The sequence below is a fragment of the Ascaphus truei genome, chromosome 15 (assembly GCF_040206685.1).
Source record: "Ascaphus truei isolate aAscTru1 chromosome 15, aAscTru1.hap1, whole genome shotgun sequence".
In the NCBI taxonomy this organism is placed as follows: domain Eukaryota; kingdom Metazoa; phylum Chordata; class Amphibia; order Anura; family Ascaphidae; genus Ascaphus; species Ascaphus truei.
In genome coordinates this window covers 18,276,039-18,296,376 of record NC_134497.1, presented here as the reverse complement: position 1 = coordinate 18,296,376, position 20,338 = coordinate 18,276,039, and the positions used below count along the sequence as shown (strand labels likewise).

Sequence of the window (20,338 nt, the reverse complement as noted above, 5' to 3'; positions counted from 1 at the left end):
CCTGTAGGATGTCCAAGTCTTTTTACTGTAACCTTCTTCCTTCTTTTAGCCTGTATACAATTCTGCATTCTGTTTTTATCTTTATTGCCCGCCAGGATTACACTCTTGGTAAGTTCGTCCATTGTATCCTCAGACTGTTTTCCTTCCGGAACTAAGTTTGAGGAGGTTCCCTCTAAGGATATTATGCCAGGCTTCTGCACATCTCCAATAGGAATGTCCAAAATTACCACATAAATTACACTTAATCTTTGTACAACTTGCCCTCTCGTGGTCCAAGGACTGGCACAAGTTGCATTTTAGAACATCACAAGAATTGCTTAAGTGTCTGGCTGAACCACATCAATGGCACAAGGTTGGCTGACCATAGTAAAATCAGTTTCCTTTTTCTCTTCCAATGAAAGAGGAGTTGGGCAGATGTTTTGTAACATTGCCATGTCGCCAAAGTCTGACTTGCACTTTCCAGCCTCCTATCCAGATGTCTTCTTCATCCATAATTCTTGTAGGTAGAGCCAGTACTTCACATGGTCTGCCAAGCCATATCAGAATATTGGATGAATATCGGATATTGGGACAGATTCGTGTCTGAAGAGAATTGTTACAGACTTTGTTTCTGACTTAGACACAGAAATAGCTGCAAAGGACTTCCATAATTCATATTTTTAATACTCATATCTTGTCCAGAAATAGTCCAAAGCCTGAGGTCTCTTAAAGCTGACATCATACTCACAAAAACCTGGAACATGGATAAGTGCACACATTTAATCTGCTCTGAAGCCCAAGGGTTCTTTTAATAGATGTTTTCCAATAAAAATCCTCCCAGGGTTCATCTCCTCTCCGCCTTTATACCTCAACCTTACCACATTTCTCCTTTTCAAAGATTGAGCATTTCTGGCCACAGCGCTCACAAAGGATCTCCCACTCCAGGCTGAATGAGGTGCTGTATGAACTTTGGTTACTTCAATACCATTACTTTGCTTTACCCCATCTTCTGATTGGGCCACTCTATTATCAGGAACTATCTGCATAGAAGCAGCAATTTCAGTCTCTACAACCTTAATTTCACTCCCAGGCACTACAAGGTTAATGCTGTCTCCATTGCTGCTAATTACCACATGCAGTTCTCCTCTCTCAGGGTTCTGAATCACAGGACCTGCTAATAAGCAGGGGGTGGTTCTGTAAATCCAGGTGAGCGTATGTTACCTGGCTCACTGCTCTCATGTACAAACTCTGTTTCCAGCTGATCTCCAGAATTCACTGTAATCTCTGTAACTTCTCCATGGGTGGGAGTCTGAGATAACCCAACATCACAGGTGTCTGTTACTTCCTTTACATTCAATGGGCCTTCCACCAGATCCTCTGCTGCTTCTGCTATTAACCCCTGGGATGCTGGAAGCTCTAGAACAGATCCTTGCTCACAGTCTGATACACGCTGAGGTGAGTCCCCTTCCCTGAAGTCTTTGGACCCTATTACAGGGCTGTTACCTTCTCCTGTAGAAACCTTTAGCCGCCGGTCCTTTGCTTTCTTTTTTTTTTGCAGCTTTACCCTTTGGGGTTTTCCTGGCAGTTGATTGAATTAAACTGTCAGGATCTGAGTCAGAGTTTTCCTGGGATAAGTTCTCTGTTTTATCTTTAGGCTTCACAGACTTGTTCTGGGATCTAGTTTCTCTCCCATTTCTTTTAGGTGTCTCCACACTCATCTTATCTTGAGAGCTTTTAATGTGACTCTTACTGGGGTTCTGGCTTCTTGTTCCACAACATGAATCAGCGCCCTGCTCTGCATTTTGCTCAGCACTGTGGGTTAGCATATCAATTGTTTTCATGAGGGAACGTTTCTGTTTTACTGGATCTATCATCACAAAATTCTCCCTCCCAGAAGTTTTGCATACGTTTCTCTCAGAAATACGACGTATCTTTGATTTAATGTTTTCTTCCTCTAACTCTGCCTTCTTACGGTAATACCTCTGCAATAAAGCTTGGTTCTCTTCTTTCTTAAGCAGTTTCTGTTCTGCTCTTTAATTTCTCTCCAAACTCTCCTGTACCTTGCATTCAGCCTCACCAAGGCCTACACACCTGCTGCAGCCTGCGGCCTCTCCTACTTCCATCTCCAACACACAGCCACCAACCCCTGGGTCTTAGGCCATCCTGGCTCACCTGCAGCCCATCCTGGAGGCGTTATAGGGAGGGGTTATATGGGGTGATAGGAGGAGTTATAGGGAGGGGTTATATGGGATTATAGGATAAATTATAGGGAGGGGTAATATGGGATTATAGGAGAAGTTATAGGGAGGGGTTATATGGGATTATAGGAGAAATTATAGGGAGGGGTTATATGGGATTATAGGAGGAGTTATAGGGAGGGGTTATATGGGGTAATAGGAGGAGTTATAGGGAGAGGTTATATGGGGTAATAGGAGGAGTTATAGGGAGGGGTTATATGGGGTAATAGGAGGAGTTATAGGGAGCGGTTATATGGGATTATAGGAGAAGTTATAGGGAGCGGTTATATGGGGTAATAGGAGGAGTTATAGGGAGCGGTTATATGGGGTAATAGGAGGAGTTATAGGGAGGGGTTATATGGGGTAATAGGAGGAGTTATAGGGAGCGGTTATATGGGGTAATAGGAGGAGTTATAGGGAGCGGTTATATGGGTTTATAGGAGGAGTTATAGGGAGCGGTTATATGGGTTTATAGGAGGAGTTATAGGGAGTGGTTATATGGGGTAATAGGAGGAGTTATAGGGAGCGGTTATATGGGATTATAGGAGGAGTTATAGGGAGCGGTTATATGGGGTAATAGGAGGAGTTATAGGGAGCAGTTATATGGGTTTATAGGAGGAGTTATAGGGAGTGGTTATATGGGGTAATAGGAGGAGTTATAGGGAGCGGTTATATGGGATTATAGGAGGAGTTATAGGGAGCCGTTTTGCGGGGTAATATTAGGGGTTATAGGGAGGAGCTGTTGTTCTCCCACTTCAGTGCTAGCATCTGCTTCTTCTCTTTCCTCGGGCAGGAACAGCCGCTCCAGCAGCATGACATCCAGGCAGGAGACCGACTCCGACACGCAGGAAGCCAACAACTCCTTGGACAAGTGCGTCCCGGACGGCCTCCAGCCCCGCCACCCCGCCCTGGGCCCTCCCGTGCCCCTTCCCAAGAAGCACCTCTCCTATGGAGACGGAGGGGACGCGGAGGCCTCGGCCCTTCCCCCTCCCGACCCCTGGCTGGACTCCGCGGCCTCTCCGCCCTCCTCGGAGCCGTCCCAGACGGGCGCCTGTCGCCGGGACGGACACTGGTTCCTGAAGCTGCTCCAGGCCGAGACTGAGCGACTGGACGGCTGGTGCCGGCAGATGCAGCGGGAGACAGCCGATAACAGCCTGTGTGAAGAAGGTACCTTGACCTCTGACACCCCCCCCCCCTCCCCTGCCCCCCCCGTCCCCGGGAATGTTGACCGCCAGGGCCCACCTGCTACTCTAAGGCCCGACCTATGACCCCCGACGTCTACTCTTCCACTTCCTGACCTCTGAGGCTCTGACATCGGCCCTTCCAGAGCATTCCTTGTGACCTCTGGCCCCTGAGACCATCATCCCTTCACCTCCAGGGTCTGACCTCTGACCTTTTCCTCTGCCCCCTCCGGCCACACCTCTGCCCTCACCTTGACAGTTGGCCTTGCCCCTCACTTGTTCACCCCTTCCCTGCCAGAGGGGCTCGGACCGTGTGGGCAGCGAAAGGGGTTAAGTGCCCCTTCCCCCCTCTCATGATTTTCCCCGCGGGCGCCCGCTCCGTGTGCCCCCCACAGTGACCGGGAAGCTTCTCAGCGCAGTGGGCAGTGCCCAGCTGCTGACCTCGCAGAAATTCCAGCAGTTCCGGGGCCTGTGTGAGCAGAACCTGGTGAGTCATACATACTCTGTACTGATGTAGGGAGCGGGAGAGGTTCCCTGTTTGTGTGTAACTATATAGTAATGTATATTGTGCACTTGTGACCATACGGTGCATTTGCAAGTCTGTGATAATGTATATTGTGTGTACAAATATACGTGCTTACCCGCTCTCTCGCACGCCCATCTGCTCTCGCACGCCTGCCCGCCTTCACACACACAATCGATCTGTTGAGGCGGGTGTGGGAGGGAACGGTTTTATGCCACTTTTCGCCTCCGATTTTGCAGTATTGTTTTAAAAATAAATACATATTTCATCTAATCGTCTTCCCCTCTACCCCCTCCTTCCCCATTACCCCCCTTCTCTATTACCCCCTCCTTCCCCATTACCCCTCCTTCCCCATTACCCCCCTTCTCTATTACCCCCTTCCTCTCCTCCCCATTACCCCCTCCTTCCCCATTACCCCCCCTTCTCTATTACGCCCTTCCTCTCCTCCCCATTACCCCCTCCTTCCCCATTACCCCCCCTTCTCTATTACCCCCTTCCTCTCCTCCCCATTACCCCCTCCTTCCCCATTACCCCCCTTCTCTATTACGCCCTTCCTCTCCTCCCCATTACCCCCTCCTTCCCCATTACCCCCCTTCCCCATTACCCCCCCTTCTCTATTACCCCTTCCTCTCCTCCCCATTACCCCCTCCTTCCCCATTACCCCCCCTTCCCCATTACCCCCCCTTCTCTATTACCCCCTCCTTCATTACACCCTTCCTCTCCTCCCCATTACCCCCCTCGTCCCCCTTTTTCTGCTCCCCTTTCACCCCCCTCCTGCACTCCTTACTCCCCCCCCCTGCACTCCTTACTCCCCCCCCCAGAACCCGACCTCGAGCCTGCGACCCTCCGCACAGGACCTGGCTGGTTTCTGGGACCTCCTACAGCTTTCCATAGAGGATATCAGCATGAAGTTCGACGAACTCTTCCAGCTCAAGGCCAATAGCTGGGTGCTGACCGAGACCCCCGACAGGAATGTGAGTAACCCCTCCCCCCCTCCCCCCCAACCGAGACCCCTGTCAGGAATATGAGTGAATCAAATCACCCCCCCCAAAAAACCAGCATGAACATGACTGACAGCCCCCCCCCTCTGAGCAAGACCCCCGACAGGAATGAGCTTCCCCCCTCCACCCCCCAACAGGAACCTGCGTGTTCCCCCCCCCCCCAACAGGAATTTACGTGTGATTTTCCCCCCCAAACCCACACGCCCCCAACAGGAACCTGCGTGTGGCTAACAGGAACCTACGTGTGAACCCCCCCCCCCCCAAACCGGGACCTGCGTGTATCCACCCCTCCTAACAGGAATCTGCATGGGACCCCCCCTCCCCCCAGCAGGAACCTGCGTGTAACCCCCCCCCCCCAACAGGAACCTGTGTGTGACCCCCCCCTCCTCCACTCCCCCCTTCCACTCCTCCCCAACAGGAACCTGCGTGTGACACACCCCCTCCACCTTCCCCCCAACAGGAACCTGCGTGTGACCCCCCCTCCCTCCACCCCCCCCAAACAGGAACCTGCGTGTGACACACCCCCTCCCACCCAATGAGACCTCCCCACAGGGACGAGAGTGACTCCTTAAAACGCGAGACCCCCGACAGAATGTGGGTCCCCTGCTCATCCCCCATCCAAGACTTCTGTTAGCAGCCCCCCCTGCTTCAGCCAACAGCCATCCCCCAATCTGCCCTCCATCTCTCACATTTCTGCAACAAAGATGGCGGCTCAGACGCACAGGCTCATTTACCTTTCTGTGCCTCTCTCTCGTTTCCCCCCACTCCCCCCCCCCACCGCAGGAGATAAAGCGGCCCCCTCCCCCCGTGCCAAAGAAGCCGGCCCGGCCGAAGCCCCCCCTGAGCCGCGACAAGACCCTGGGCGCGTCCAACAGCGACAAGCAGCGGCAGGAAGCCCGCAAGCGTCTCATGGCTGCCAAGCGCGCCGCCTCGGTGCGTCAGAACTCCGCCACGGAGAGCGCCGACAGCATCGAAATCTACGTGCCAGAGGCACAGACACGACTCTGAGGGGGGGAGCCCGGGGGGGGGGGGAGGGGTGAGCCACGGGGAGAGGCGGGAACGTGGCCTCTGCAAACCGCCGAACCCTAAGCAAAAGTCACAAGACTGACCAAAAGAGGAAAAAAAAAAACGGAAGAGCACGCGGCTCGTAGAGTGCCAAGTCCGGCGGCGGGGAGACGGATCGCTGCCAGGACTACTCCTTAATTAATTATTCTTATCCATTATAAAGAACTTTTTCAGGACCGAGTGGGACAAGGTCGCTAAACTGAGGGGGGGGAGGGGAGGTTTGTCATGTATTTCTGTGACACCCCCCCCCATCCTTTCCCCCCCCCCTCTCTGCGTATCCAGGGGAGAGGCAATAAGGCAGCGGCGGGGGGTGGGGGGGTCTCACCGTGGGCCGCAGACTCTTGGGTCGTACTCTACCCATCTTTATATCTACCTGTCTGGCAGCAGCATCTCATTGCAATAAGGAACCCCCCTCCCGGGAGAGTGAGCGTGCTGCGTTGTCGAGTGGTACCGAGCACACCCCAAAATCTGGTGAGGTAGAATAGAATGGAGCGTCTTCGCTGGCAGATCGACTGCAATGCGTGGGTGGGGGGGGGAGGGGTGGGGGGGGGGATGTGGTGGTATGCACAGCCCGGGGGAGGAGGGGGGCGCGAGGCTCAAGGGGACGGGGGGGCATGCACAGCCTGTGGGGGGAGGACAGGGGGACGCGTGGCCTCTCTAGCAGGTAATGATTATTTATTTTGAAACAAATGTTTTTATGCAGATGTATTGGGGGCGCGGAGAGGGTCACCTCTCCATGCCGCGCTGTATAATGATGCCGAGTATCTATATACTGATTATGAACACGCCGTGCTGTATAGTGAAGATGAGTACCAATACACTAATGAACACACCACGCGGTATAGTGATGGAGTATCTCTAAACACTGATCATGAACACGCCGCGCTGTATTATGATGCCGAGTATCTCTACACCCTGATCATGACCACGCTGCGCTGTATAACGATGCCGAGTATCTTTACACACCTCTGACCACGAGCTTTGGGTGATACCCTGCGTCCCCCTCTGTAGCTTCCATCCCTCGGGCGGTGCAAACAGGACTGGCGCTCACATTTTACAGGCGACGGAAAGGGGATTTTTAGGACAACAATAAATTTAAGAGAAAAAAAAATAAAAATGAATAACTGGTTTTGATTCATTCTCTATGTTCCCAATGTTTTCTGGGGTGCAGAACAGAGAGGGTGGGGACATATGAAAACTGCCATACACATTCCGGGGCCGTGCTTTCATACACAGATAATATCCACTCCTGTCCATGGATGGTGGAAAGAAGATGAACAAGGGGGAGACGCCCAGGGAGGTAGGATGGAGGGGGGGGGGAAGTAGGTTGACCTTTCCGCCTCCGACTACAACAGGACGCAGCCTTGGTTTTTGCCGTTGACGCCAGCTCGCTAACACAGAGGTCGTTCAAGGCAGCGCAGAGGCCGTACTTCCATTCAGGCGCGTCCCACCAAGGCTTCCCATGTCTTTGAAACCGTCCTCGTTTTATCCCTTAGCATGGCCGTGATCTTTTCCATGGCCAGAACAGACCATGTCCTGCGCTATGACGCTAATATCAGGCGCGGATTGTTTATTCCCGCAAGGGCCGCTGTGCCAGTCTGACCACTGTCCGAGGTAGCCGGGCTGGTGGCCTCCCCAGCAGTGCGAGCCAAGGGTCTGGGGCGATCGTTACGCTTAGTGTTGTGCTGATCAGGGTGAAAGTCTCCATATTGGCTCCATCAAATGGCATGTCCACCAGATATTGGAGAGGGAGCCATCCTCGAACACATAACTGGGACTTGATGGTGTTGATTTGGGTTGGATACCACCACAATAGTAGTTTGTTAGCGGTTTCTTTCAGAGTGGTGCATATGGAGCTCGTGGCCGCCAATGCCTCCCAAACTCCCTCCCACTGCTATCTCAAGAGCCTCACCGAGGTCCTCCCATCGTGGCATGTAGGGACACTTATTGGTAGGGTCGGCATCTAGAAGCATCTGATCTATTTTAGAGACCTGGCCTCTTTCTAGATCTCTCGTTCTATATAGTAGTTCCAAATATGTGAGTGTAGCAGGGGGAACGTGCTGTGTGGGTGGATGTAGCAGGGGGAACGTGCTGTGTGGGTGGTCCAGAGGAAGTGTCTGACTTGTAAGTATCGGAAGAGTTTGGAGGACGGCAGACCCGGCCTCTCAGTTCTGCAAAGGCTTTGATTCATCTCCCAGATATCAAGTCCTTGAGTCTAGTGATCCCCCACCCTGAGCCAGGCCTCAAATGCCCTTCTAGAGAGTCCCGTGGCGAATTATGGATTGCCGCAAAGGGGAACCATACCTTTTAAGTTTATTCCCATGAGAGAGCCACGAGTCTACTGCGGGGCGAGAGAACATCGAGTGTTCTCTATATCAACCCATCCCCTGGTGATCGTTTTTGAATTCCAGAGCATGGTCTACCCCAGCCTGGAAGTATTTTTGGACGTTGGGGATGACTAATCCACCCAGTCTCGAGGGTGTCTGCAGAACTGTGTTCTTGATTCATGGGTGCTTACCACCCCACATGAACCGGAAAGATTCCAGCCTGTAGTTCTTTAAGGTCTGAGTTTTTAATAGGGATCAGAAGAGTTCGGAACAGGTACAGTATCTTTGGCAGGAGGTTCATCTTGATGGAAATAATGCTTCCGATCCAAGATATACAATATTCCATGACTATGTCTTTTTTGAAATCCGAGATGAGTTTTGGGTAATTAAATTTGTATAGGGCGTTAAAGGATTCTGTGAGATTGACCCCTAGGTATGGTAAAAAGTTTGCTTGATATGAGAAGTTGAAATTCACTTTCAGGAGTTTCACTTGTTCCATGTGGGATGTTAATGCTTAGGGACAGTGATTTTGATCTGATTTATTTTGAATCCTTATACTTTGCCGAATTATTCTAATGTTTGGAATACATTTAGGAGTGAAATTAGTGGTTTAGAGAGACTCAATAGCACACCATCCGTGAATAGTGATATTTCGTATCCTTTGCCTCACACCGGAATCCTCAAAATATTTGGATTCGCTCTAATTAGGGCCGCTAATGGTTCTATGAAGAACGCAAATAGTAGTGGGGATGACGGGCATCCTTGCCTCGTGCCATTTGCGATGGGAATCTATTCCGATAGAACCCCAGACTCTTTGATCACGGTAGTCGGGGACTGATATAGTATGCGTATACCCTGAAGAAACACCCCTGAGAAGCCCAGATTAGTCATCACTAATAGTTCCACTCAAGCCTGTCAAAAGTTTCTTCTGCGTCCAAGTTCGGACGATAGCTGGCAAAGTTAAAAGGATCTTTGCCTTTCTCTAGAACAGTGATTCCCAACCAGGGTTCCGTGGAACCCTGGGGCTCCTTGAAGCAGTCTCAGGGGTTCCTCCTATGGACCACAGACCCCCCCCCCCCTCCCCCTGGGGGTGTTTTTTTTTGGTATGTATTTTCTAGGGTGGATTGAGTGAGAGTGGGGTAATTGATGGAAGGTAGGGGCGAGAGTGAGAGAAGAGGGGGGGCAGGAGGGAATGAGTGAGGAAAAGAGGGAGAGTGAGATGTAAGGGATAAATACATGGGAGGGGGGAGAGTTAGTGAGATGGATGGGAAAGAAATACATGGGTAGAGGGTGGGAAATAGAGGTAGCTCGTGAGGTATGAAATGTTGTGACTGACCCCTGTCGAAACTAATGTGTCAGCCAGATAGGGGTTTCCCGAGATTTTTCGAAATACTTAAAGGGTTCCTCCAAACAAAAAAGGTTGGAAATCACTGCTCTAGAATGAAGACTATGTTGGCCGCTGCCATGCATTCAGGGATCTGCTCACCTTGTACATGTATTAAAGTGTGAGGAGATGGGGGGTGAAGGCAGTTTCACATTTTTGGGAGTATGAATTTGAGAGGTCTTCTGGACCTGGGAACTTCACATTTTTTTAAAAGACTTTTGATGGTCTTCGTTACTTCCTCCAATTATTGGAGGATTTAAGGGAAGTTTGCTGGGTGGAATTTAGGGAGGGGAGTTTTCAGGCCGTAAGAAAGGCGTTGAGACGTTTGGGTGACCTTGGAGGCACTTTTTTTTGCCGTTGTTTAGTCTTTCATAAAATTCTTGAAAATATTTGTCTTCGGGGTCGTATCAATAGTCCATCGTTTTGTCGTACAGTATTATGTAGCGCGGTTGAATCGTGCAGTTTTCTGGCCAATATAGTGTGTGCGTTGTTGCCTTGCACATAAAAAGTTTTTGTGCTATCCATCGCATGGCATTTTCGGTCTGATTGGGTAGTACAAGGTTACACACACACACACACACACACCGCTTCCCAGATTATGGGGAACGCTGGATCTCAAATGACATTGATGTCAAAATAATCTTCGATCATCACCTTCGGGCTCCGCTCGGATCTCGGGAACATTGAGTAGGGACTCATTGAGGTGCTACTGTTGCACCGTATTCAAGGGGTGGGGGGAGATGGACCAACACACCTATCATGGCATAGTTTCACCAGGTGATGCTATGTACTGTTGTCTGAGAAATTTTTCGAAATGTGATGTGTGATGAGGTGGAACATAAACGATGCAGGGGAGAGAGAGACTGGGTCAGGTCTCTGGTGGAGTGGTATAGTATCCTGTCAGTGGGCATACACCGTACTTAGGAGGTACGCACCAATAGTGACCTCCTGAGGTCGCCGTAACAAAGCGCTCACACCCTGGGTCCACAGAGCATGGCTCCAGAGACGTGACTTTGAATTTGTAAGGGTAACAGGGACTGGGGGAACCTGGGATGGATGGATTTATCCCCTTAAACACATTCTGGCCAGCAGAACTTTTTATAGTACAACTTCAATCTTTATTCATGTTCCCAGGCTTGGGAACACGGCAGTCACAGCTACAATAAGATTGACAGGGTTGTACTTTATTTTATCCGTATGGCTATCATTCTAAATACATTTCTTCCCTGGGTGCACACTCTTAGTACCCATGGGGGGTGTGGGGGGTGCATTCACATGTTACTGTTCTGGCTTCATCTGGTGGACCGGGTTCCCCTTTTCAGTAACATCCTATGGAAGGGGGGGGGGGAGGGTTACACCAAAATAGTGTGCATCTTCCGTACGATGTTGTGAGGTGTCCCCGGACCGAGTGCCCTAGGTCGGAGGGCCCCGTGGGCTCGGACATCAGGGCAGAGTTAGCGGAAGATGGGCATTAGATATTCCTCATGGTCCGGCACAGTCTCCTGGGATGCCACGGATACACAGGTTAATACGGCGTGCATGACTGTCCAGTCCAGGTGGTCAGTCATCTCATCGCACCAGATCTGGTGAGTGATGTTCCGGAGCGGTGGAGACCACCCGAGAGAGGTCACCTCTTGGTTATCGGATTCCCTGCTGGATCTCGGCATGGAATGCCACCTTCAGGCTTTTGCTGTGTTATTGAGAGGAGTGTGGTCTGACCGTCATCCGCGTCACCACTGACCCGCAACGCAGGATGCCGCCATTTTGTGGTTTACGCACAGCCCGTGTCATGTCGCTGCCTGAACTGTTCGAGTTCACTCAGGACAGGAGTCTTCTTTCTTTATCCTCTAGGGGGCTTTAAATAGGTGGTTATAGGGAGAGGTTATATGGGGTAATAGGAGGAGTTATAGGGAGGGGGTTATATGGGTTATATGGGGTAATAGGAGAAACTCTTATTTATGAAAGGATTAATTAATGACCAAACATTTTAAGCCACCCCCCCCCCCAAAAAAAAAAACCACGTAGTAGGATCATCTGATTCCCCTGAGGTCTCTTAAAGCTGACATCGTATTCGCATGAACCTGGAACATGGATAAGGGCATAAATGTCATCTGCTCTGAAGCCCAAAGATTCTTTCAATAGATGTTTTCCTACAAAAATCCTATCAGGCTTCATTTCCTCTGCACCCTTATATCTCAATTTTACCACGTTCCTCCTTTTTAAAGGTTGTGCATTTCTGGTCACAGCGCTCACAAAGGATCTCCCACTCCAGGCTGAAGGGGGTGCTGTGTGAACTGGGGTTACCTTGATGCCATTACTTTGCTTTACCCCATCTTCTGATTGGACCAGTCTATCAGGAACTGTTTGGATAGGAGCAGCACTTTCAGTCTCTACAACCTTAATTTCACTCCCAGGCACTACAGGGTTAATGCTGTCTCCATTGCTGCTAATTACCACCTGCTGTTCTCCCCTGTCAGGGTTCTGAAACACATGACCTGCTAATAAGCAGGGGTGTGGTTCTGTAAGTCCAGGTGAGCATGGGTTCTCTGTTCGAGTTCACTCAGGACAGGAGTCTTCTTTATCCTCTAGGGGGCTTTAAATAGGTGGTTATAGGGAGAGGTTATATGGGGTAATAGGAGGAGTTATAGGGAGGGGGTTATATGGGGTAATAGGAGAAACTCTTATTTATTAAAGAATTAATTAATGACCAAACATTTTAAGCCACCCCCCCCCCCCCCAAAAAAAACCACACCGTATTACTTTTTCTTTTTCCCCACATTATCCCCCAATTACCCAAACCTCTTAATGGTCACTGAAGGTGGGATCATGTCCGAATCTGTCTCTCTGGAAACGTCCATATTATGTTCCTCTTCGGATAAGGAAAGTTCCTCTACATCGTCGGAGTCCTCAGCTCTTGACCCCCAATCCTTCCTAAGAGCAGAAAAACGGTTCTTTATAGTTACCTGAGGAACTTTACCAGCGGGACCTGCAGGACGTCGAAGAGTCCCTCCAAGTTTTTTTACCATGCTCTTCTTCCTTTTCTTTTTTTCCTGTGCCCAAAGCTCACTGCTCTCAGGTACAAACTCCATTTCCAGCTGATCTCCTCTCAGAGTTTCTAGGTTCTTACTTTGCTGCTCTCCAGATTTCTTTGTAATTTCTTTAACTTCTCCCAGCGTGGGAGTCTGAGATAACCCCACATCACAGGTGTCTGCTGCTTTCTTTGCATGCAATGGTCTTTTAATCAGATCTTCTGCCACTTCTGCTATTAACCCCTGGGATGCTGGAAGCTCTGGAACAGATCCTTGCTCGCAGTCTGATACACCCTGAGGTGAGTCCCCTTCCCTGAAGTCTTTGGACCCTATTACAGGGCTGTTACCTTCTCCTGTAGAAACCTTTAGCCGCCGGTCCTTTGCTTTCTTTTTGCAGCTTTACCCTTTGGGGTTTTCTTGGCAGTTGGTTGCATTAAAAACTGTCAGCATCTGAGTCAGAATTTTCCTGGGATAAGTTCTCTGTTTTATGTTTAGAAACTGCAGACTTGTTCTGGGATCTAGTTTCTCTCCCACTTCTTGTAGGCGTCACCAAACTTATCTTTTTTTGAGAGCATTTTAGGGGGTTTTGGCTTCCGTTTCTACAATATGAATCTGCGCCTTGTTCTGCACTTTGCTCTGCACCCTGCTCAGCATTTTGCTCTGCGCCCCGCTCTGCACCCTGCTCGGCACTTTGCTCTGCACCCTGCTCAGCATTTTGCTCTGAGCCCCGCTCTGCACCCTGTTCGGCACTTTGCTCTGCACCCTGCTCGGCATTTTGCTCTGCGCCCCGCTCTGCACCCTGCTTGGCACTTTGCTCTGCACCCTGTTCAGCACTGTGGGTTAGCATTTCAATTGTTTTTAAAAGGGAACGTTTCTGTCTGACTGGAACCCCTGTTATTTTAGCAATCTCAACCTCCAACCGGGTTAATTCAACATGCAGATGATTTTTTTGCTTCTTGTGCGTGTCTATCTCACGACCACGATATCTCTTTAATTTAATATTTTCTAGTTCCAATTCTTCTACCTTCCTGTTATACTTCTTCAATAAAGCTTGTTTCTCTTATTTTTTACGCAGATTCTGTTCTGCCCCTTCCTTTCTCTCCAAACTCTCCTGTACATTGCATTCAGCCTTACCAAGGCCTACACCACTGCTGCAGCCTGCGGCCTCTCCTACTTCCATCTCCAACACACGGCCACCAACCCCTGGGTCTAAGGCCATCCTGGCTCCCCTGCAGGAGCTCACCTGCAGCCCATCCTGGAGGAGTTATAGGGAGGGGTTATATGGGGTAGAAGGAGTTATAGGGAGCGGTTATATGGGGTAATAGGAGGAGTTATAGGGAGGGGTTATATGGGGTAATAGGATGAGTTATAGGGAGGGGTTATATGGGGTAATAGGAGGAGTTATAGGGAGGGGTTATATGGAGTAATAGGAGGAACTCTTTTATTTAATTTTTTTCCCCAACATTACATTTCACAGAATAATTTACAAACTCAAACTGCACAATATGCACGGCCTTACATTTTACAAATATTAGCCCAGCATTTGTTCCAAGTTTTCTTCTCTAAAAGCAATTTCTCATTTTCCTTAACTCTTCTAACGGCTTTTATAATGTCCTCAAAAACTTTATCCTCAGAAATATACACATTGTTGATTGAAACCTGGCACCTAGCCAAACACAAATTATACTTAACAATGGCTATAATCAGGAATATTGTACCTTCATTATATTTAGTCTTAAAAATTCCATAGATAGATACATTTTGAATATGTAAGTTTCCCCCAAATTGGTGTCTTAAAAAACCCCAAGCCATTCCTTCCCAAATCGCATTACTAACGGGACACTGTAACACAAAATGATCCATTGATTCTACCTCATTATTGCATGAAGTTCTAGGACACATTCTGTCTGATACATTCCTATATTTAATATTACTTCGTACATAGAATTTGCCATGAAAGGCCAACCAGTTAATATCCTTATATTTTGGTGGAATTCTCTTGCTATTCAATTTTAATGCTTTACTCAAATCGTTCCCCGCACAATCTCTCAGGTTTAACGGGGAAGAAAAGCATTTCTCAATAATGTTCTCATACATGTGTTTCCTAGAAGACATTTCTATCTCCCTACGGCTTATTTTCCACCTTCTTAAAAGTCTGACGCTTTGGGCCACATACTCCGGGGTACTTCCTGCTCCCATACTCTTGAAATATTAGGTAATGCTTCTGCGCAATTCGTATAGGAATGTCCAAATTTATCGCATAAATTACATTTAATCGTTGTACAACTTGCCCTCTCGTGGCCCAAGGACTGGCACAAGTTGCATTTTAGAACATCACAAGAATTGCTTAAGTGTCTGGCTGAACCACATCTATGGCACGAGGTTGGTTGACCATAGTAAAAATAGTTTCCTTTTTCTCTTCCAATGAAGAAAGAGTTTGGCAGATGTTTTGTAACATTGCCATGTGGCCAAAGTCTGACTTGCACTTTCCATCCTCCTATCCAGATGTCCTCTTCATCCATGATTCTTGTAGGTGGAGCCAGTACTTCACATTGTCTACCAAGCCATATCAGAATATCTGATATTGGGACTGATTCATGTCTGAAGAGAATTGTTACAGACTTTGTTTCCGGTTTAGTCACAGGATTAGTTGCAAAATATTTCCTCAATTCAGTGTTTTTAAGACTCATATTTTGTCCAGAAATAATCCAAAGCTTGAGGTCCCTTAAAACTGACATCATACTCACAGGAGCCTGGAACATGGATAAGTGCATAAATTTCATCTGCTCTGAAGCCCAAGGATTCTTTTAATAGATGTCTTCCAACAAAAATCCTGTCATCTCCTCTCCACCTTTATACCTCAACCTTACCACATTTCTCCTTTTCAAAGGTTTCTGAACATAGTGCTTCCAAAGAATCTCCCAGGGGGGGGGGGGGGAAGGTGCTGTGTGAACTGGACTTACTTTAATGCCATTACTTTGCTTTACCCCATCTTCTGATTTGGCCAGTCTTTTATCTGAAATTACTGCTCATATGCAGATAGTTCCTCTCTCTACAACGTTAATTTCACTTCCAGGCACTACAGAGTTAATGCTGTCTCCATTGCTGCTAATTACCACCTGCTGTTCTCCCTTCTCGGGGTTCTGAATCACAGGACCTGCTAATAAGCAGGGGGGTGGTTCTGTAAGTCCAGGTGAGCATGGGTTCTCCGTCTCACTGCTCACAGCAACAAACTCCATTTCCAGCTGCTCCTGATCTTCACCCAGCGGTTCTAGGTTTTTACTTTGCTGCTCTCCAGAGTTCCCTGTAATCTCTGCAACTTCTCCCAGGGTGGGAGTCTGAGATAACCTAACCTCACAGGTGTCTGCTGCTTTCTTTACATGCAATGGACTTTTTACCAAATCTGCAGCTTCTGCTATTAACCCCTGGGATGCTGGAAGCTCTGGAACAGATCCTTGCTCAGTCTGATACACCCTTAGGTGAGTCCCCTTCCCTGAAGTCTTTGGACCCTACTACAGGGCTGTTACCTTCTCCTGTAGAAACCTTTAGCCGCCGGGCCTTTGCTTTCCTTTCTTTAGCAGCTTTACCCTTTGGGTTTTTCCTGGCAGTTGATTGATTTAAACTGTCAGGATCTGAGTCAGAGTTTTCCTGGGATAAGTTCTCAGTTTCAGCCTCTATTTTATCTTTAGACTTGTTCTGGGATCTAGTTTCTCTCCCGCTTCTTTTTTTAGGCGTCTCCAAATGTATCTTTTCTTGAGAGCTTTTAATGTGGCTCTTACTGGGGTTCTGGCTTCTTGTTCCACATGGATCAGCGCTCCGCTCTGCACTGTGAGTTTGCATTTTAATTGTTTTCAAAAGGGAACATTTCTGTTTGACTGGAACCACTGCTATTTTAGCAAGCTCACCTTCCAATCGTGTTAATTCATCACGCAGACAATGTATTTGCTTCTTGTGGAGGAGTTATGGGTAGGTTGACGAGATTTACAAAACTAAAAACCAGGACACACACACACATAATAAAGAATATCACTTGTGAGCATTTACATGTCTTAGACAGGTCTGCAACCCTGCTTTTCAACCATTATCACCTCGCATACAGTGCTCCCACTGCAGCAAGGGATTCTGGGAAATGACATGCAAATGAGCACACTGTCACCTTTTGCCTGGAATATCCTTTCACATGGAGTCCATGTGAATGGATATTCCAGGCAAAAGGTGACACATTGTGTGCTCATTTGCATGTCATTTCCCAGAATCCCTTGCTGCAGTGGGAGCACTGTATGCGAGGTGATAATGGTTGAAAGGCAGGATTGCAGACCTGTCTAAGGCCTCGGCCATGGTTAATCCTGGCGGGCGGAGGCGCGCTGAGACTGAGGGAAAGCGGGTGCTTTCCCTGGCCTTAGACAGCGCGCTGTCCGGGGGTGCGTCGGGGGGTGTATCGGCGGGCAGGCCAGTGATGTCACGGAGCTGGTTCGCCCTCATTGGCGAACCGCTCACGTGACCGGCCCTGCGCTCCGGCAAGCGCACAAATTTAACATTTCCCTAAGACCCACGCTTCCGCAAGCGCGCGGAAGCGTAGGCGAGGCCCTACTAAAGCCGCTCTCATTGCGGCTGTAGGGGCTCAGTGCCGAGCGGAAGCGCGCCTCCGCCCGCAAGCACTATCCATGGACGCGGCCTAAGATGTGAATGTGCTCACAGGTGATATTCTTTATTGGCTATATGCTAACGGTGGAGGTTTTTTGTCGCCTTTTTCACCCACCATAATTTAAAGTGGTGTGTGTGCGTGTTACAAATGACATCACCAATTGTGCCTCTCCCCTTTCTGTCTCTTTGTCCCCCCCCAACACACACCCATTCCTCCATTCTTTCTCCCCCCCCCCCATTTCTGTCATTCTCTCCTTCCATCCCCTTCCCTCCATTCTCTCAGCTCATCTGATACTGTCTCTCTCCCCCCATTCTGTGTTTGTCTCTCCTCACTTGCTGTGCGTTTGTGACTCTCCCCATTCTGTGTCAGTCACTCTCTCTCCCCCCCATTCTGTCTCTCTCTCTCCCCCCATTCTGTGCCTGTCTCACTCTCTTCCTCCCCATTCTGTGTCTGTCTCTCTCCTCATTACCTCTGTACCTCTGCTATACTGGGGAGCCCCTGCTATACTAAGGACTCTGTGTATGAGTGTGGGGATTCATTAACCCCTTGTGTCCCCATGTTAATAAAACAAACCTCCTCTATATCAGGAAACCCTGTGCCTCACTTTTACCTTTTCCTGCTCTGTGCTGAAGCAGGGCGTCCCAGAGGTGAGTGGCAGGAATGTTTTCAGGATGGGAGATTGACCGGAGCAATGTGCTCTACTGTATCCCAGAATCCTACCTGATTCCTGGGCACACCCTTGGGGAATCCTGTAACTCCGGCACCCCGATACATAGCAACATTCTGCAACCAGTTTCTCCATCAAACCCACCCTGAAACTTACCCCCTGAACATCTCCTGGTCCCAGCACCTCTGGAAACGGTAACACACAGAAACGGCAGTTGTCTCCTATTTTGCACACAATCACAGCAATGCATACACAATGCCCGGGTCCAAGAGCTGACACTCTAGGACCCCAAAACACGGGTCAGGGGTAACCAAGTGGGCTTGACCATTATTGTAAGCCTGGTTAACCCCTTCCCTGCCACCACCGGGCCGTCTGGTCACCCTAGTTATAGGGAGAGGTTATATGGGGCAATAGGGAGAGGTAATATGGGGAGTTATAGGGAGCGGTTATATGGGGCAATAGGAGGAGTTATAGGGAGCGGTTATATGGGGTAATAGGAGGAGTTATAGGGAGGGGTTATATGGGGTAATAGGAGGAGTTATAGGGAGGTTATATGGGGTAATAGGAGGAGTTATAGGGAGCAGTTATATGGGGTAATAGGAGGAGTTAGAGTTTATAAAATACAAATCGCTGCCACTATATTACACACACGTGCGTCGGACAATAAGAGACATTTTACCTTTGCAACATTTTTATTTTAAAAAAAAATTCTCATTTAAAAAAAATTCCAGACAAATGTACCTTAAAAATTAATCTACAGACTAGATGGTGGGGGGCAGGACCCCAAATATACCCCACCCGCCCCCTTCAGGGGCACCTGTGCACTTATCGCAAGCCATATTGTAACCGTCATCGACGCCCTTCTACCCGACGCTTCTCTCGTCAGCGTCACCCGACATGCATTTTACATGGAGGATCGATTTCAAAACCGCGGAGGTCAGTTCAGTTCTCGGGAGGTTCAAAACAGCGGCCATTTTAAAAGGCCCCTCCACACACACACAAAACAAAAAAACGTTTATTTCAAACGGCGAAATTTCTCCGAAACGCGCGGGCACACAAAATATATATATATAAAACTCTACAGGGAGATTGCACAAGGAATAATTTACATAAAGTCGGATGCGTTAAAGTGTTCTGCATTTAACCCTCGGTGCAGCCAGAAGGGGTTAAAAAAAAAAAAAAGTTTAAACCGGGCAGGTAAATCCCCCCGCCCCCCCCCCCCAAGGTGCAGCCACTCCAGGGGTGCAGAGGAGGGTCTTCAAAACCTAGGATTTAGCACTAGAATCTGTTTAACGCTGCGCCATTGGGGCTCCCCCCCCCCCTTCTAAAGGGAGGAAGCTAAAAAGTGTCTATTATTTTTAATGTAACACCCCCCCCCCCTGCCCCATTCTGAAAATCTCTCCCCCCCCCCAGTCTTTTGAAGTATATATATTTTTTTAACGGGCGATACAGACAGAGAATAGAAAGTCCGCACGCAGGAAGGATTCACAACTTGGGAGGGGGAAGGGGGGGTTCCCGGGGGGGGGGGGGGGGTAGGAGGAAGGGGGGGTTCCGGGGGGGGGGGGGTGGTGTCTCCCAGGGGGGCTGCTCCATCTAGTGTTTAAAAAAAATAATGAGAGGTACGGACGTTTTATAAATAATATGTCACACAGGACTGGCAGCGAGGGGGTGAGAGACCCCAAAAACAATACATTGAGGGACTCGGTGATTAACCATTTCCTGCTCCCAAGCCCCCAACTGCACAGAGCTCGGGCGGTATTATAGGAAGGCAACACGTTTCTATAACACCATTCAAATATCAGGCTGAGTTCAGGGTGGATGCTACGCGGCGAGCGCGCCGCACGTTCGGCACAATTTCGGTCTGTCCGGTGGGAGTTGTTAAACGGAAAACTAGTACACCCGGCGGCAAAGTGCAGCGTTGGCGCTGCTACATTTTGCCGCCACAACCGAAATGGATCTTTCGGGCTGCAGTCGCGTCACGAGAGCTGGTTCGGCGAAGCAGCTCCGCGACACGTTCGCCACACCTCCAAACGCCGCGACCCAGCTCCCGCAGCTAAGGCCTGTAATATAGCGCGCGCGCATGCGCTACCGTGCGCGTCAATTAGAATGGGCTGTGTTGGCCAGACGTTTCTATACTAGGGACGCGCGCGCGGCTGTGAGCGGTGGCGCGGCAGGCCAGGGAAATTACAATCAAATTGTATTTTCGCGCTGCTGCCACGCCGCGAACCAATCACAGCGCGGCCTAACGCTGCGACGTCAGAGTCACGCCTCCTAACCGCGCGCGTCACAGCTTGCACCCA

The 20,338-nt window shown here is 49.2% G+C and overlaps 1 protein-coding gene across 8 annotated transcripts in view; it reads left to right on the top strand.

The window, feature by feature from the left end:
* The window catches only part of DLGAP4 (DLG associated protein 4), a 104,196-nt gene extending 97,683 nt beyond the window's left edge, over positions 1 to 6,513 (top strand). For all 8 annotated transcript variants that reach the window (XM_075571861.1, XM_075571854.1, XM_075571857.1 and 5 more), the window contains 4 exons: positions 3,010 to 3,383; positions 3,793 to 3,884; positions 4,742 to 4,894; positions 5,705 to 6,513. In XM_075571861.1, the coding sequence (XP_075427976.1) occupies positions 3,010 to 3,383; positions 3,793 to 3,884; positions 4,742 to 4,894; positions 5,705 to 5,929 (844 nt within the window). In that variant the 3' untranslated portion in view covers positions 5,930 to 6,513. The remainder of the gene's footprint in view (positions 1 to 3,009; positions 3,384 to 3,792; positions 3,885 to 4,741; positions 4,895 to 5,704) is intronic.
* The last annotated feature ends 13,825 nt before the right edge of the window (positions 6,514 to 20,338 follow it).